At 32.6% G+C, this 16,303-nt stretch overlaps 4 protein-coding genes across 4 annotated transcripts; 2 read left to right on the top strand and 2 right to left on the bottom strand.

Moving 5' to 3' along the window:
* The first annotated feature begins 272 nt into the window (after window positions 1–272).
* Window positions 273–1,674, top strand: LOC106709285 (lipid droplet-associated hydrolase). Its single transcript, XM_014501053.2, has 2 exons — window positions 273–462; window positions 681–1,674. The coding sequence occupies exons 1-2, from the start codon at window positions 279–281 to the stop codon at window positions 1,391–1,393; spliced, it is 897 nt and encodes a 298-aa protein (XP_014356539.2). The 5' UTR covers window positions 273–278; the 3' UTR covers window positions 1,394–1,674.
* Window positions 1,675–3,730: 2,056 nt separating this feature from the next.
* Window positions 3,731–5,102, top strand: LOC123721676. Its single transcript, XM_045681093.1, has 2 exons — window positions 3,731–3,799; window positions 4,230–5,102. The coding sequence occupies exons 1-2, from the start codon at window positions 3,731–3,733 to the stop codon at window positions 5,100–5,102; spliced, it is 942 nt and encodes a 313-aa protein (XP_045537049.1).
* LOC106709278 (alpha/beta hydrolase domain-containing protein 17B) lies at window positions 4,964–10,392 on the bottom strand. The gene is made up of 4 exons (XM_014501047.2): window positions 9,576–10,392; window positions 5,879–6,011; window positions 5,464–5,581; window positions 4,964–5,169 (listed from the first exon to the last, which is right to left on the bottom strand). Exons 1-3 carry the CDS (start codon window positions 10,220–10,222, stop codon window positions 5,498–5,500), a joined length of 864 nt encoding a protein of 287 aa, XP_014356533.1. The 5' UTR covers window positions 10,223–10,392; the 3' UTR covers window positions 4,964–5,169; window positions 5,464–5,497.
* Window positions 10,393–12,643: 2,251 nt separating this feature from the next.
* Window positions 12,644–16,152, bottom strand: LOC106709279 (F-box/WD repeat-containing protein 9). Its single transcript, XM_014501048.2, has 6 exons — window positions 15,963–16,152; window positions 15,532–15,659; window positions 15,070–15,381; window positions 14,220–14,488; window positions 13,331–13,871; window positions 12,644–12,836 (listed from the first exon to the last, which is right to left on the bottom strand). The coding sequence occupies exons 2-6, from the start codon at window positions 15,643–15,645 to the stop codon at window positions 12,744–12,746; spliced, it is 1,329 nt and encodes a 442-aa protein (XP_014356534.2). The 5' UTR covers window positions 15,646–15,659; window positions 15,963–16,152; the 3' UTR covers window positions 12,644–12,743.
* Window positions 16,153–16,303: the final 151 nt, after the last annotated feature.

The raw sequence follows: 16,303 nt of genomic DNA, 5'->3' as shown, positions 1-16,303 counted from the left end.
CGACTTTTAAAAAGCAGTTGCGTGTCTAGTTTTTGTCTTATCAATAGAAATAAATTAAATCAAAATGATAACCTATCAATATTAACGTCAAATCAAATATATTATCAGTGGTCGTAGTTATCAAAGCAGGTAGTTTCTTTTAACTTTTCGCGCTTTTAACGGATTTAATCTTTTATATATCCTTATGAAACTTTTTAAGTTTGTTTCTTAAAATATATATACTAAGAATATAGAGCAATACAATTTTTTAAACTAGAATACTTGAGTTACTTTAAAAAATGAGTTTTATTAATAAAACGCTCAACAGTATACGTACTAATCTGATTACTCAAGGCGACCCTTTTAATTGCGATGGAAAAGATGTAATTATTTGTATAACAGGCAATCCCGGTTTTATCGAATTTTATACAGAATTTAGTGAAGAACTTTACAGAAGTACTGACTTGCCTGTTTGTATAATTGGTAAGTTACTTTTTAGTTATTTCAATTAGTTAATACTTTATTTTTTACGATTTTGGTCCTTAATCTTATCTATACTTTTACATCTCATTTGCTTTTAGGTTTGTTTCCTATAATTTTGTCAAAAATATGTGGATTCTACATCAAATCTCCACTAAAATAATGGCAGAAAAATAGTTGGTATTTGTCTTATTAAAATTTTTGTTTACTTATTTTTTCAGGTCATGCCGGCCATGAGCTACTGCCTAACGAACAAAGTAAACTTGAAGGTCGAGAGGATATTTTTAATTTGAATGGTCAATTAAAACATAAATTAGATTTGATTAAAAATCATATTGATAAAAACAGCAGATTACATTTTATTGGGCACTCAATTGGATCTTGGTTTCTAATAGAGCTATTAGACAACAATGATGATTTGTATAAAAGAACTGCATCAGTTAATTTACTCTTCCCCACCATACAGAAAATGGCACAATCTGAAAAAGGGAAGTTTTTAAATGGCTTTGTAAGAAAGATACATTCATTTCTGTTTTTGTTCTCATTTTTATTGTATTTACCACAATTATTTCTATCATTTATAGTAAATATGTATCTTAAGATAAATGGCTTGTCCCCAATTAATAAAAACAGAATTCTTAACATATTAAATCCAAAAATTTTAGAAAAAGTTTTATTCCTAGCATACGATGAGATGGACACGGTAACTGAATTAAACAAAAAAGGCTTTGAAAAAGTTAAACATATAACTAATATCATATATACTAAAAGTGATGGGTGGGCACCTTATGAATATATGAAAGATTTGATGGTATACCAACCAGATCTTCAAATTAAAGAAGTAAATGCCGATCATAGTTTTGTTTTGAAATCATCAGAAAGTATTGCTTCATTGGCCGCTGATTTTATTAATACAAAAGTTGGTAACAATTAATATTTTATTTTGCTGTTGAAAGGACATTATTTTGAATAATAGTGCACTAGTATGGATATAAGTTATTCTGATGATTTTAATATCATGGGAATACAAGGGAATCATGGGAAATCTTTATTTTAATAATAGCTGTCGAATAGCCCGCGACTTCGTCCGTGCGGAATTTAAAATATATAACAAGAAGCCCATGTGTGATTCCAGACAATTTTCTATATATATGATAAATTTCGTCAAGAACCGTTGAGCGGTTCTAAAGATAGCTTCAAATAAACATCCATCCATCTAGACATTGGCATTTATAATATTAGTAAGATAATAAATATAATAATTGTCTACAAAAAAGTTCGAATGCTTAAATAAAATATATTTAACATAATATAGTTTTTTACTTGTTTATGTTTAATGACGAAGACTAAAAAAGAAACCAGAAGGGTGGATAGCTGCAGTTTCTGCACTAATTATATACCATTACTTTTGCATTGGGATTCGGCTGAGATCTATTAGTAAAATATATAATAGCTTCTTCATTAGCATCAATGTATGTATGCTCCAACAGCAAAAAAAAAATATTTCATAGACATTTATAGATGTTTGTAAGTGTTTCTTCACATTAAACGGGCAAAAGCTGGTGTAAACTTGGCGAGCTTGAATTCACATTGGCGGCCATGGGTTTGCTAGCTCTTGGCGAGATGACAAATACAAAGAATCATGTCGCATGTCAATGTGAACAAGTCCTTAGTGTTTGTAGTCATAATTTTACATCGTGAGTAATAATTTTTTCCTTACCATACATTACCATATTCAAGTTATTTCGCATATCGTTTACGTAAAAATTCAACTTTCATTTTATGAGTAAGCGAGTATTTAGAAGTACGAAGAAAATTTTAGTTGTAACCGGGTTTAATTATTCTTAGAGCAACAGAAAAAAATTATTAATTAAATAAAAGAATAAAAAAAATCTTTTAAAAACAATTTATTTATAATTGAATATTACAAATGACCAAATGTTATTGTATATATTTAATGATAAGTTTGTAAAGCCGCTACACGCAAAAAACTTTTTTATGATAAAATCTGAAATTTAACATCGACGTTAACAATAAAATTACAACTACCTTAAAAAATGTTAAGAGCGGTACTGCCTCGCGGACGACCGCGTGTAGGACTGTCGGCTGTACTTGTAACCGTTGGTTTACACTGCCCAAATACATCAGCAATCTGTTCAGCTAATTCTGACTTCTCAATGAGACTGACAGTGAAGGCAATATTATTCAGAACACGTATTTCCGCAGTGGTAACCAACAGGCAGGTTTCTTTCACTATTCATGTAATTTAATATGCTAGTACAAAACGCCGATTTATATTCTAAGAGATTCGAACCATCATGTTCATTTTACCGTGCGATTTTACATGGCTTTTACAAAATATAATATAAAAAAAATAAAATAAAACTTTATCATGCAAATAAGCCTAGCTTAATTCTTACTTATATTTTAAGACATTATAACATAGAACAGTTTTTGTACCATAATTTCAAAATACAGGTTTAATAGTAAAATTTTGTTGAGAATAAATTCCTCAACTGTCACATTACGTTTTGTTATATAAAGCTTTGATTTTTAAACTCGACAAATAGAATTAAGTGGATATTTTTATATCTGCTAAATGATAAAATAAAATGTTTCAACTTTTGAGTCAAATTTTTATATATAAAATCCCAAGCTAAAGTGAACATGAAATAGTATGGTTTTTATTTTATGAAAATCGGTACATGATTTTCTTCTGAAAATATTTACAGGATGATATAAATTCTTTTATTATTAAAATTTTAATATTTTATGTTGAAATTATTTATTTTAAATTAAATGTTTTGTATGTTTTTTTTGTGTTTCAAGATGTATTAACGCTCAACAATATACAAATACAAGGTAAAAATTAATTTAAATTTGAATATGCTACAAGTTAAAGTTAAATATTGGATAATTTACCTCATTTGCGTGTCTTTGGATAAACTATGTACAGTGGTGACGATAAAACTTTCGTAAGTACATTTGGTATTTGGAAGCCCAGGTAGGGAATATGCAATAGTTTACGACAAAATAAAACAAGACATTTAAAATAATAGATCCATACAAAAAAGTCAAACTTATACAGCAAGCTAACCTTCAAACATTGCCAGTTTATAATTAAACTAGATGTAAGATTGGCGCGTTTATACAAAATTTGATGCTTAAATTGGACCACATTTTGCTAAATAAAAAAAATGATAATTCATACACACCTATATATTTTTAATATAAACTATAATTTATTAATAAAGAATATGGATATAAAGATATGGAGATGCAAGCCGCGTGTGCAGCCTCCCGCCACAACCACCGCTCGCTGCACATTAAATACTCTATCGTACAGTACAATAACATTACATGCACTTCAATATGCAATCAGTTCATTAACAATCGATAAAAATTATGAATTATTTTATTTTAGACTTTTTATAAGGACTGTGCGTAATTCATATGTAATTCATACAATACGGTGTACATAGTAACGTAGGAACTAGCGAAATATCTTTCACGTATTATACAAGAGTATGATCAATGTTAAGTATTTTACCTTCTATAAATTAGAATCTAATATAAAATGCGATCATCGACACATTACATTCACACATCGCACGACCTTATGAAGATAATTACAATACATAATTAATATAAAACCATCCACATCATCACACACTCGACATGCGAACTTCATAATCATCGAATATAACAGTCGTAATTTTGAAATCTTAAACTAGGGATACAAAAATTCCTTCTAATAATACTCATACAAGACACACAAGCAGCAGACTCAGCAGGTCGTCTCCAGCAGCGGGTCCGGCGCCTCCGCGCGCTCCGCCGCCGCCGTCGACGTCGACGTGCAGATCGCCTTCTGCGAGGACGACTTGTACAGCCGCCGCGGCCGCGCCTCGTCGTCAGAGTGCGCGCGCAGCACTGGCGGCCCGCGCGGCGACAGCGCGGCGGCGGCGCGCGGCGAGCACGTGCAGCGCGGCGCGCGTGCGCACTCGCACCCGCTGCGACCGCACGCTTCGCACACCGCAGCCGCGCGCTGCAGCCGCCCGCGTCGCCGCGCTCGCGTGCTCGGGCTGCGCACCCACGGGTCACCACGCACGCGCCTTTCCGCGCTCTTCAGATCCACCTCGCTCATCTTGCGCCACGGGTCGCCGAGCACCGGCCGCACCCGCAGCGACGCGTCCGGCGAGGATCGCTCGCTGCGCGTCACCGGTCGCAACGGGGAGGGCGCGGGCGAGGGCGCCGGGGAGAGCGCGAGAGAGCGCGCGGGCGAGGGCGCGGGGCAGGGCGAGGGCGCGCGGGAGGCGAGCGGCGAGGCGCGCGGGCGCTCCGAGTGCGAGCGCGCGCGCGGCGCCGGCTCGCGGCTGGCGGGCGTGACGTCACTGAGGGAGCGCAGATGGATGCGGCGCCGCACGCCGGCGGGCGAGTCGGTGTCGGTGACGCTGATGCTGATGTTGTGCGCGAGGCGGGGACTGCGGGGGCTGCGCGCGGCGGACGCGGGCGGAGGCGGTGGCGGGGGCGCGGGCTCGGGGTCTGCACGTTTGTCGCGGTCGCGCGAGGTGTGCGGGCTCGCGGGACCGTTGGCGCTGGATTTGTTGGGGCCGGCCCGACTGGGCCCGGCCCCCGCTAGCTAGAGTAGTCTCTCTGTGGCCGAACTCGAAGTTCCGGAGCTCAATGTCGATGCGGGATTGTGTTCATCGCCTGCAAATAAAATATTGATTAACAATATCACAAAGCTCTAACGTTGAGTAAAATAAAACATTTTATTTAACGAATACGATTATACGGTAAAATATGATAGACAATATAACATAACACTAATATTGCAATACACGAGGTAATTTCAAGTAATATAAATGAGCTATTTATATAAAATAGTAGGAACATTTACTATCTATGAAAAAATAAAGAAATAGTTTTAAAATGCAGACAAATTTATGATTTTTTTAAGTGGTTACAAAAATCTGAAATGGTAAGTGTATGATTAATATCTACCTTGAGTAGTTTGGCCAGCGGCCGGCAGTCTTTGTCAGTTGAGCAGCTCCACGGAAACGAACCGTTTCAGCCTCTCCAGGTACTGGTTGAACAGTTCCACGTCATTGTGACCTGCTCCCTATAAAAAGACATGTACTTTAAACAAACTCACGGTTTTCCTCGGCTACGATCGAGTTGTATTAAATTGACATTCTTTCTAAAAATACTTTAATAACTCTAGCTAGCTTAGGTATAGAATCCTTTAGAACCCTAGCTTTGGCTATCAGAGATAAAAGGAATAGAGTTATAACCCTTTAGGGTCATAGCGGATGCGCGAAATAAGCGTAGAAGTCTAGCACTATAGGCGTTATGACCTTTTTTGTACCTGTAAATATCATTTTATGTAATAGGGTACTCAGTAATAGTTGATAAATACCTCAACCCATAAAGGTTCAACGGCGCGGGGACAGCGCTCGTATATCGCCAAGCCGTGTGAAAAATCAATCACCTCATCTTCAGTACCGTGTATCACAAGAACCGGAGAGGTCACTTTTGGAATTTTGTCGATACTGGAATGTGAAAACATAAGTCTTTATATTAAAAAGATAAACTCCAGTTTTTTCAACTTACCATAAACCAGAACATTTCTATGGTAATAGCACAAACTTAACAGATATTTAAAATATTATTTATTACAAGCTGTCGCCCGCGACTCCGTCCGCGCAGAATTAAAAAAAACTTAATAAGTAGCCTATGTTTTCTTCCAGACTATAGTCTACATCTGTACCGAATTTCATCAAGATCTGTTCAGCTGTTCCAGATATACCTTCAAACAAACAACCATCCATCCATCTAAACATTCACATCTTATATATATAAAAGTAAGTCGTGTTAGTTACACTATTTATAACTCAAGATCGGTCGAACTGATTTAGCTGAAAATTTGTGGGGAGGTAGCTTAGAACCAGGAAACGGACATAGGATAATTTTTACCCCGTTTTCTATTTTTTATTCCGCGCGGACGGAGTCGCGGGTAAAAGCTAGTTTATAATATTAGTAAGAGCAATATAGAATCAAGTATAGAAATAAAAAATCAATAAGTTGTGTGTTCAACCAGTAATCATTGAAAATAATTGATTCAAGTTTAAAAGAAATCTAGGCAACCAGTATTCTTTATATAAAACTGTTTTCCTACACAATATTCATGTTACAAGGTCATATGTACTTATTTGTAACATACCCACACCATTTTATCATATATCTGTTGTAAGGCTTCTGCAAGTACATGTTCTACTTTTACTACAATATCTATATATATAAAAGAAAGTCATGTTAGTTACACCATTTATAACTCAAGAACGGCTGAATCGATTTGACTGAAAATTGGTGAGCAGGTAGCTTAGAACCAGGAAACGGACATAGGATAAGTTTTACCCCGTTTTCTATTTATTTTTTATTCCGCGCGGACGGAGTCGCGGGTAAAAGCTAGTTTCACATAAGTGAAAGAAAAATCAACTATATCTTTTATATATTTTTTGTTTCATTCCAAAAGTTAATTTTTTATCCCTAAAAATAATTTATAATTTAATCTTCCCAGTTCTATTGCCTTTTTTAAAAATAGAATTAGGTTTTTTTACTTATTGATTTCCAAGTTCTATGTATCATCCCTATTAAAAGATAACTGTTGTTGATACACATTCCTTATCTTGCGTTAACCTGAATTCTATTATCAGGTATTATACTTTGTTTATAATATTTACCTATGTCTATGTTACATTTGTTAATTTGTTACTAATTTTTGTATGACATTTAGCTACTTAAATTCTTAATTTGTGTATTGATTTATTAGCTAATGAAATTAGATTAAAAGTTTAAATATTGAGATATAAAGTTAAAATTAAGCAGTTTAATATGATTTATAGAAAATTTTACTTAAAACTTGATATAATCTTCTAAATTGTTTACATAAAATGTTTGATGGATGAAATATAAACAACATAGTGTAATATTAAATTAATAGTTGATATGATTTCTTCATAACCATTAATGGTATTCAGGAAATGTTAATATGAACTAGTGTTTGACTCATCAAAGTATTTAGTAGTATATGTAAAATTTTACCGGCTAGCCTGAAACATAAATATCTTCTACTTGTAAATAACCATAGTAAACAGGATCGATTCGCTAATTTGGTGCAACATAAAACGGGCACAAGGTCTATGTCCAAAGGTAAATTTGAAATACCCATGGTACAAAATTACTATGGAGATAGAATGTTAAAAAAACGAGTTCCATATTTACTGAACAGTTTACCTGAGGACATAAGAGGTGAGCCTAAACTTGGTAAATTTAAACAATTATTAAAAAAACACTTGTTAAATTCATTGTAACCATTTAAGTAATGTAAAGCGAGTGACCTGCAGTCAAACTGCGTAAGCAGTTTTGCGGGGCATGTAATATTTGAAAGTATAACTGTGTAAGTGTGAATTTTCCAAAATAAATAAATAAATAATAATAAATTTATGTATGAAATAATTAAAAAGACAATGTCATACCAAACAAAACAATATTTTACATTCTATTATCCAAGCACATAACAATGTATTTGTTTAAGTGAAAGTTGTTTTTGTTAACTGAATCATAGTCTTTATATATTGTTATATACTAAATAAACCAATATTATTTTGTTCATGAATTAATGGCATAAATAGATGGAATAATTGTAGTAGTAGTATCTTTAAATATATGTTACCATCAACAAATATATAATCTTTAAAAAAATAAATATTTTCCTATTATAGATAAAAAGTAAATTAAAAAAAATAGTGATAAATACAGCTAACAAGATACTTCTTATGTAACAAAATAATTCCATGTCTCTGTAATACATATGTACAGAGTATTCATATAAAATATACCTATTAGTTTTGAATAATTTACAGAACATTGTGAAGTGTCATGTCTGTTTTTTTGTCTTTAACTTTATGTATGTATAATGAGGTGAATACCTTGTCAGTCATAATCGGTGAACGAAAAAAAAATATTATTCAAAGATGTAAATTTGACTAAAAGCATTCAATATTTTACACCACATACTATAATTTCATATTTATTATAATTTATATTGGTCAATGACATTACACCTTTGTTAATGTACAACAATAAAATAATATTAAAGTTTTATATAATATATAATATATCCATTATTTATTGTTGTGATTTTAACACTATATAGTATATGAACATATCAAATACATTACACAAAAAAATTTAAATATTCCTTATGTTTTAGTGATTAAAGTTCTATGAATCTTGGTTTATCATCTATATATATAAATAAAATTGGAGTGTCCGTATGGTGAGACTTTAACGGAAAAGGTAGTTGATGTATACAGGCATATTATAGTCTACTTATTTCTGTACTGACAATGTAAAAGTGTTAAAAATACTGTCAACATATTATTGTCAATACAGTCAATCTTTTTGAAAAAAAAAAAAAACAACTTTTTGTACATGTGTTTTGGGAGTAGAAACTTATGCTTTGAGTGTATTGTGTTTGTAGAACTGCAATATAAGTACAATTTCATTACACAGGATGTCCATATGATAGTAATTGGTGCATTATACATGGCAATCATTGTGCCAGATTTTATGTACAATTTCACAAAAGTATGTGTTGTTTAAATATACATTGTTTTATGTACCTATAAATTGATGATTTGGTTCTTTATATTGAATATCAAATATCATTGATACCTTACAAAATGACAAAGTATCCATAATTCCAAAGAAAATACAATGGTTATGACCATATTTAGTGGTGATGATTAATATAAGAGACTAAAGTTCAACTATGGACATAAATTACAAAGTACATAAATATGTATTAGGAATATTAATTATAGAGTTTTTCTTAAGTATGTAAATAATAAGACAAACATATCTTTTGTTCATAAATAATAATAGGCAACTCCTCGAAATTTTATGAAGGGTACTTTAAGTTTTATATAAAAAAAATACTAGCTACTAAACATAACAATTAGATTGTGTAATATCATAGAAGCTTGACTAGTTTTAATAATGGGTTCTTTATCTAATAATCACATGGCAACAAAATAACAAAAGGCACTTACCTAGGAAAAGCATCAAAGAACCATGTCCTCTTAGTGTTGGGGAAAGCTACCCGCATACCAGACATGAGCGGCGAGTGCAGCACCACGGCGCCCACCTCATAGCGCGCGGCCAGATCCACTGTGGGCACTGTGCCAATGCTCTGCCCATACAGGATGATGTTCTCTGGGCTGATACCGTAACGTGTCCTTAGTGCTTGCCAAGCTGCATCAATATCCGCATACAAATTTTTCTCTGACGGCTTACCACCACTTACACCATATCCAGAGTAGTCATAGCTGAATATATTACAATTTATCCTAGTACCTAAACCTAAATAAAAACTACTCATCTGTCCGAGATCTACCGCATTTCCATGAGAAAACAATATTGTAAAACGGGCGTTTGGGCTGCACCGAACAAAGAGACAAGCGATTCGGTTGCCTCTTGTAGTTCTAGAATAGAAACCTTCGATGTTTTCTTTTTCACGCTCTGAATATTGCCATTCTGCTCGTTCGGTGAGTGTTAAAGAAAATTTTGATCCAGTTTCGTCAGGTGTAAATGCATACGTGGGTTCGGGAGGCAGGAATGCAAGCTTAGCCGCGATTTTCCCTGGGCATGGCGGACAACAAAACAGGCAACAGAGTTCACTGAAACTTAACCCGTTCATGATGAAAATTTATTAAAAACGATAAAATGAAAGGTATTTAAGCACTATCCATTAGAAACCACAACTCACAAATTACAGGTCATGGCGAAAATAAAAGAAATTTCACTACATTTGACATTTAGACAACATTGCAGACATTTTTTTAATGTGTAATAGTTTTAATATAAAGCCTTGGAAAGAGTCCTTCAAGCCTTCCAGCCTCAATACGTTGCACAGAACCTAAATTGAAAATTGATTAACGTTAAAAAATATGCACAGTGTACTATGTTATTCTAAATAATAAACGCTATTTTGTTATACACTTTTGGTAGGTAGGAATATTGTTTGTTTTGTTTTGTTTAGATATGAAAATTATAATTTTTTGTACTTGCAGCATTATAAGCCTATTTTTAGCCGAATTTAGCCGAAAATTATTCTAAAAACATATTAAAATCTGTATTTGACAATATTATAAAATAAAACCTCACCGACAGTAAAATTTTAACAATTATTTGTAAAAACCCCTTTCACGAGGGCGCCACAATCTCCGTTTATAGTGCAACACTTTGTACACTTCATTACATCAAACCAACTGTCACTTTTTTATTTTATGTATTTTTTTATGTTTATGAGTAGGTTATATATATATTTGGACAGAATTGATCGCGACAGCAGTCTCAACGGTTCAGATTATTAAAGTCCGTATTTAAGGATTTATTTTAATCAAAATTAATATTATAAGAAAAGTTAGAAAAACAATGACACTTGATATAACTAATAAAATATAGTGACATATGACATATCTAGTAAATAAAAACTCTATGATGTAGTTAAAAATCTTCAACCAGTGTCTTTAACACAGATAACTTTAGTTTGACTATATTTTCGAACATAACGACTTTCCCTCAGGTGAACCGTTGTGCACAAGTCAAACTAAATTATAACAGCTCACTAGCGTCCCTCTGTCCACGTAAAAAATCTCACAAGATCCTCCTTGTACTCTTGCTGTCATGTCATTTTCTATGTTAAAACAAAAAAAAAAGATTTTGTATATTTCAGATAGCAACGATATTCCTATTAAATCTAAACTTTCATGAGACAGTAGGAATCCCGACAATCTGCTTACCAGTATAGTTATTTATCTATGCTGCTTACAGCTAGATTTTATTAGATGAGGCACAGAGATCGTTGTTGGTCGGTTGTATAAAATTCAAACACTATTCATAAAAGCAATAAAGAAGTCTTTATTTGAACATAAACATGTTATATTGTGTTAACAAAAATGCGGCAGAAGAAGGTACAAAAATGTAACGTCATATTTATATTATTAAGCATAATATCCCAAACTGCCAGATCAATAATAAATTACTTAACATCAATTATTTTTATAACTAATTTTGATAGCTGATTACATAAACCTGTATCACAGTTACTTCAGTCCTGCCACGACATGTAACATAAAATCTCATTCGAACTACTCTGTCGCTAGTCAGATCTTGTATTCACCTCATAATTTTTACCTCAAAGTCTATTCCACACTACACTTAAGGTTTTGAAAAAAGTTACATAAATTTAAATTAATGCTTGACTAATCAAGATATTCGAACATAAATAGTGTATGAAAGTAATACATGTACTGAAAATACTAAAACTAAAAAAATGTATAAAATAAAAAGATGTGCATAAGTTTATTTCTCAAATTTGTGCTCTTATAGATACTACTAATCTCAATTTTCTGGAAGGTTCGCAAATCTTAAGAACTACTAAGAGGTAAACAGAATCACGCGCACACATTTTTAAAATAGATATAATTTCATATCAGTCAACACGTCTAACAAGTATAGACACATCATTTAATATTAAAATTAATTCTTGAATATTAATTATTCAATTATCTTGGAAAACGCTCTATTTAGAAGTTATTTAAATACTAAATACCAATACTGAAACAAAAAAAAACAATACAATGCAGAGTAAAGCTGATTTACTAATTTGCAGTTCCGTATTAAGCTATAAAGGAAAAATAATTTTACCTCACAACTTTTTTAAGTAAAAAATTTAAAATGCTAAAAAATTGGCCATAATAAAGTCAACGAATATCAAAAAAATTATGTGGTACAAAAAATTTATTGAAAAATATTTTCATAAAATCAATTGAATTTTATTATCTATATAAAAAGAAACTAAAACAATTTTAGGATCAAATAAAATTTTATAATCCATACAAATATTCACTAGTATTGTATAAGTTGCGAAATTTTACAATTTAAACTTACTTTCATTAACAACATTGCACAATTTACTTTTTCCATCATCACTTAAGTAATAAAACAAATTATTTTAATTGCAATTGCATTTTCTTGTAATAAGATTATTCTTTATTGTTCAAGTTAGACATATAAAATCTTTTAGTCTAATTATTTAATACATTTTCTAGCACTCTTTGTTATTGCATTGTCAATAATGTTAAAAAAAAATAATAACTTGGAAAATTAAATAGGTTATTAAATGTTATTATCTACTTTAAATATAATATATAAAATCATAGCGCATTATCGTATCTTTCATTTGAAATCCAGAATTCCAGTGCGGAATCACATGTGCCTATTACCAACACACCTTCAAGATACTGCAACTGAAAAATAAATTGACAAACAGACTCATTATGGCTCACTGAATATAATGTACTAGCTTTTACCCGCGACTCCGTCCGCGCGGAATAAAAAAAAATGCACACAGGATAAAAAAGAAGTTCCTACGTCCGTCTCCTAGTTCGACCGATCTTGAGTTATAAATAGTGTAACTAATACGACTTTCTTTTATATATATAGACTAGCTTTTACCCGTGACTCCGTCCGCGCGGAATAAAAAATAGAAAACAGGGTAAAAATTATCCTATGTCCGTTTCCTGGTTCTAAGCTACCTGCCCACCAATTTTCAGTCAAATCGATTCAGCCGTTCTTGAGTTATAAATAGTGTAACTAACACAACTTTCTTTTATATATATAGATGTCGTTGTCTACAGAGCTTTGTTACGGATTCAGTATATTAAGTATATAAGATTCTTTATATAGAAAAGTAAAAGATGTATTTAATAAAAGATAAAGAAAAAATATATTTAATAATTACCTGTGTTACATCTATGGTACTTGTTTGTACACTGCTGTATTCTTGAGGTGGATGACAATTGTATAAAAATTTTATTTCACCTCTGTCTGAGCAAACAATAATATTTCCTTGACTTTGATAGCACCCAACTATTTTATTAGATGGCTCCATAACTGAGGATTCAGCCCAAATCTCGTGTGTCCTTACAAATGTATGATCCTCCGGATTGAATAAATGTAATGATCCTTTTGAGTCACCGATATATAAAGCTGGTGAATTCCAATTTATACAAACAGGGTATGCTCTATCTGCTGGTATTTTGATATCATTTTTAATCAACTTTCCAGCAACCCTATCCCAAACGGCTAATGTTTTATCTTCACTGACTGACGCTATCATGTTTTTATATGAACTAAGTGCTAAAACTGGACCTTTGTGAGGTTTGTAAGCATTTATAGGATTAGATCCAGATCTTATATCAAAGGTAAGTATTTTCTTTGAGTATAGACCGACCATCACTATATTATCAGCTGTCACCACGGACAATGCAGACATGCCACATCTGTAATTGTAACATTTTTATATAACTCATTATTAACATATTGACTGAAGAAGAATCGGAAGTTGAATGAAAAGGATCTTCCACAAGCTCATGGTACTTTCTAATTTTATGTTTTCTTTTAAAAATATATTGCGTTGCATGATTGTTAAAAATCCATATATCCGACTCGAAGGACCATTTTGAAACACAGCCTAAATTTCAATCATAATACCCCAAACAAAATTGATTACTAAATGGAGCATGCCACAGATTTTCATTTAAATCTAGGTTCATATCTAATTTGGTATAACATAATCAAATCATACAAAAGAGATTTTTTTTTACATACCCTCCATTTTATTCACTTACCTAAAAGTTTCAATACAATTTAATCCACTGGCCAAGTCCCAGGCTTTGACTGTGTTATCCCAGGATGCAGAGTACACAACAGAGGCATTTTCAATGTTGTCTGCTGCAAGATCCCAAACCCATCCGAGGTGCGCATTATGCTTGATGTGTTTTGGTTTAGCGTTTCTCATTATAATCGTGTCGTCATCAATGTCGCTAACTTTTAAATCTTTCACATGCCAAAAAGCCATACCACGATCTCTACCACCTGACAAACATATTTCTCCTTTCTGTAAAATAACATGTTAATATTATTACATAACTGGGAAGCACATAGCTTAGAAGTGTTAGCATCATCAGCTCACTAAACGTCCGCACTGAGGGGTTTGGAGCCTACCTAAGTTAGGGGTGACTAGGCCAATTTAACATTTGAAATTCCTTTCTCATCTTTTCATCGTTTTCGTCATTTAAATTTCTTCTCAGATATGTGCAGGTTGCATCACAATGTTTCCCTTCACCGTAAGAACGTCGGATAAATGTACATATGTAAATCGAAAAACACATTGGTACACAGCGGGTTTCGAACCCAGTACCTGCAGATTGCATGTCAAGTGCTTAACCCTTGAACCACCGACACTCAGAAGAAGTGTATGAAACTACAAAATATAAGAATTGAAAAGACTAATAAAATTGTTACAAAGAGAAATATGTATGAGGTTGTTATTATAAACCAACAAGGGGTCAATAGTGGACAGTCATCACTTTATTTTCAAGCAAAAACACCTTTAACTATTAATATATTTGCTTTTGGTTCTATGCATTTGCTTATTATTGAACTTTGATTTTAAAGACTTCTTTTAAGAATACTCACATTTGCCAATAATACAGTATCAACTGATGCATAATGCACATCTTTAACAACAATATGTTTCATTGTATCTTTAACATTGCTCCATTTTTTTCTCCCAACATCCATCTCAACACACACTTCTTCCCAATCTATTTGTGTTTCCTCCCATATCTTTAAATTGGGAAGGACAGGAAAGAACCCTTTGATTTTACTATGTACCCAATATTTCCATAGATGATCATCAGCTAAAATATCTTCAAATCTTCGACATACTTTACTCAATGTGTATTTTAAAACATCAGCTTCCAGGAATGAGCAAATTTTTAAAATAATCTGTAAGTTAAATAAGAACTTTATATTGAAATCATAACAACAGTAATAAACATCAAAATAATGATGCAATATTAATAAATAGGTCTATTAGAAGAACATCTCTTATCTAACTTAAACTATGACCATATAAAAAATTAAACATAGAATCACCTCTACTGGCATATTCAATAAAGTTGGTTCAGCTGCTTCATATACCTCTTCATCATTGCTTATGTTAGAATTTGTTGCTGGAAGATATTTTGATGTCTGTGCCACTTCACACATGTTGTATCCACCACCTTATAAGAATATTTAAGATATAAATAACCTTTAGGTTCAATTTTACGACATCATTAGAAATAATGTACAATACTTCGACAAATGCTGTATGGACTTTTATGGAAACAGTGTAAGAATCTTGTTCTTCAAGGGTAAATGAACTCGTTTGCGAATAATGTCTACATTATTGCGATTTTTATGAAAAGAAAAGTTTTTTAATTCCTTAATTTTAGTTATTAGCAGCTCAGACAAAGGTAATATTTTTCAGTGAGTCTAGTTTAACTTACAAAAACAATAGTTTTAAATAATACATGAAAGTTTACCCAAATCAAACCGTCGATAGAGAAATTAATGAGAACAATTAAGCAATAACATTTGAAATAGCAGCGACACTAATTAAACCAAACCCAAGATAAGTTTTGAATATTTATTGTACACAACATAATTTGTCATAACAGTTACGACGTCAACTCAATGCAACAAACTGCAAATGACATTTGTTGCTCCAATTTAAACAAAAGCTGCTGTCTAATTCCGTCATTTTTGTCGTGAAATGTGCATTTGTATAGAGAGTTAAAAACTTAAAATTTAGTTATAAAATATTTTTTTTTTACCATTCTTGTCTTTTAGTTTTAAGGTTAAATATTTAAATCATGTTTAAAGC

The sequence above is a fragment of the Papilio machaon genome, chromosome 2 (genome assembly GCF_912999745.1).
Source record: "Papilio machaon chromosome 2, ilPapMach1.1, whole genome shotgun sequence".
In the NCBI taxonomy this organism is placed as follows: Eukaryota; Metazoa; Arthropoda; class Insecta; order Lepidoptera; family Papilionidae; genus Papilio; species Papilio machaon.
Note: the sequence above shows the minus strand (reverse complement) of the source record. Positions and strands in the feature narration are given on the sequence as shown.

Excerpts from the sequence above, each read along its gene's own strand:
- LOC106709285 (XM_014501053.2), top strand. The coding sequence starts at position 279 with ATGAGTTTTATTAATAAAACGCTCAACAGTATACGTACTAATCTGATT. Across the intron at positions 463-680 it reads CTTGCCTGTTTGTATAATTG|GTCATGCCGGCCATGAGCTA; the intron begins GTAAGTTACTTT and ends TTATTTTTTCAG.
- LOC123721676 (XM_045681093.1), top strand. The coding sequence starts at position 3,731 with ATGGAGATGCAAGCCGCGTGTGCAGCCTCCCGCCACAACCACCGCTCG. Across the intron at positions 3,800-4,229 it reads TGCACATTAAATACTCTATC|ACACACAAGCAGCAGACTCA; the intron begins GTACAGTACAAT and ends TACTCATACAAG.
- LOC106709278 (XM_014501047.2), bottom strand. The coding sequence starts at position 10,222 with ATGAACGGGTTAAGTTTCAGTGAACTCTGTTGCCTGTTTTGTTGTCCG. Across the intron at positions 6,012-9,575 it reads TTCTTTGATGCTTTTCCTAG|TATCGACAAAATTCCAAAAG; the intron begins GTAAGTGCCTTT and ends TTCACATTCCAG. Across the intron at positions 5,582-5,878 it reads TTGAACCTTTATGGGTTGAG|GGAGCAGGTCACAATGACGT; the intron begins GTATTTATCAAC and ends GTCTTTTTATAG.
- LOC106709279 (XM_014501048.2), bottom strand. The coding sequence starts at position 15,645 with ATGTGTGAAGTGGCACAGACATCAAAATATCTTCCAGCAACAAATTCT. Across the intron at positions 14,489-15,069 it reads ATACTGTATTATTGGCAAAT|AAAGGAGAAATATGTTTGTC; the intron begins GTGAGTATTCTT and ends GTTATTTTACAG. Across the intron at positions 13,872-14,219 it reads AATTGTATTGAAACTTTTAG|ATGTGGCATGTCTGCATTGT; the intron begins GTAAGTGAATAA and ends TTACAATTACAG.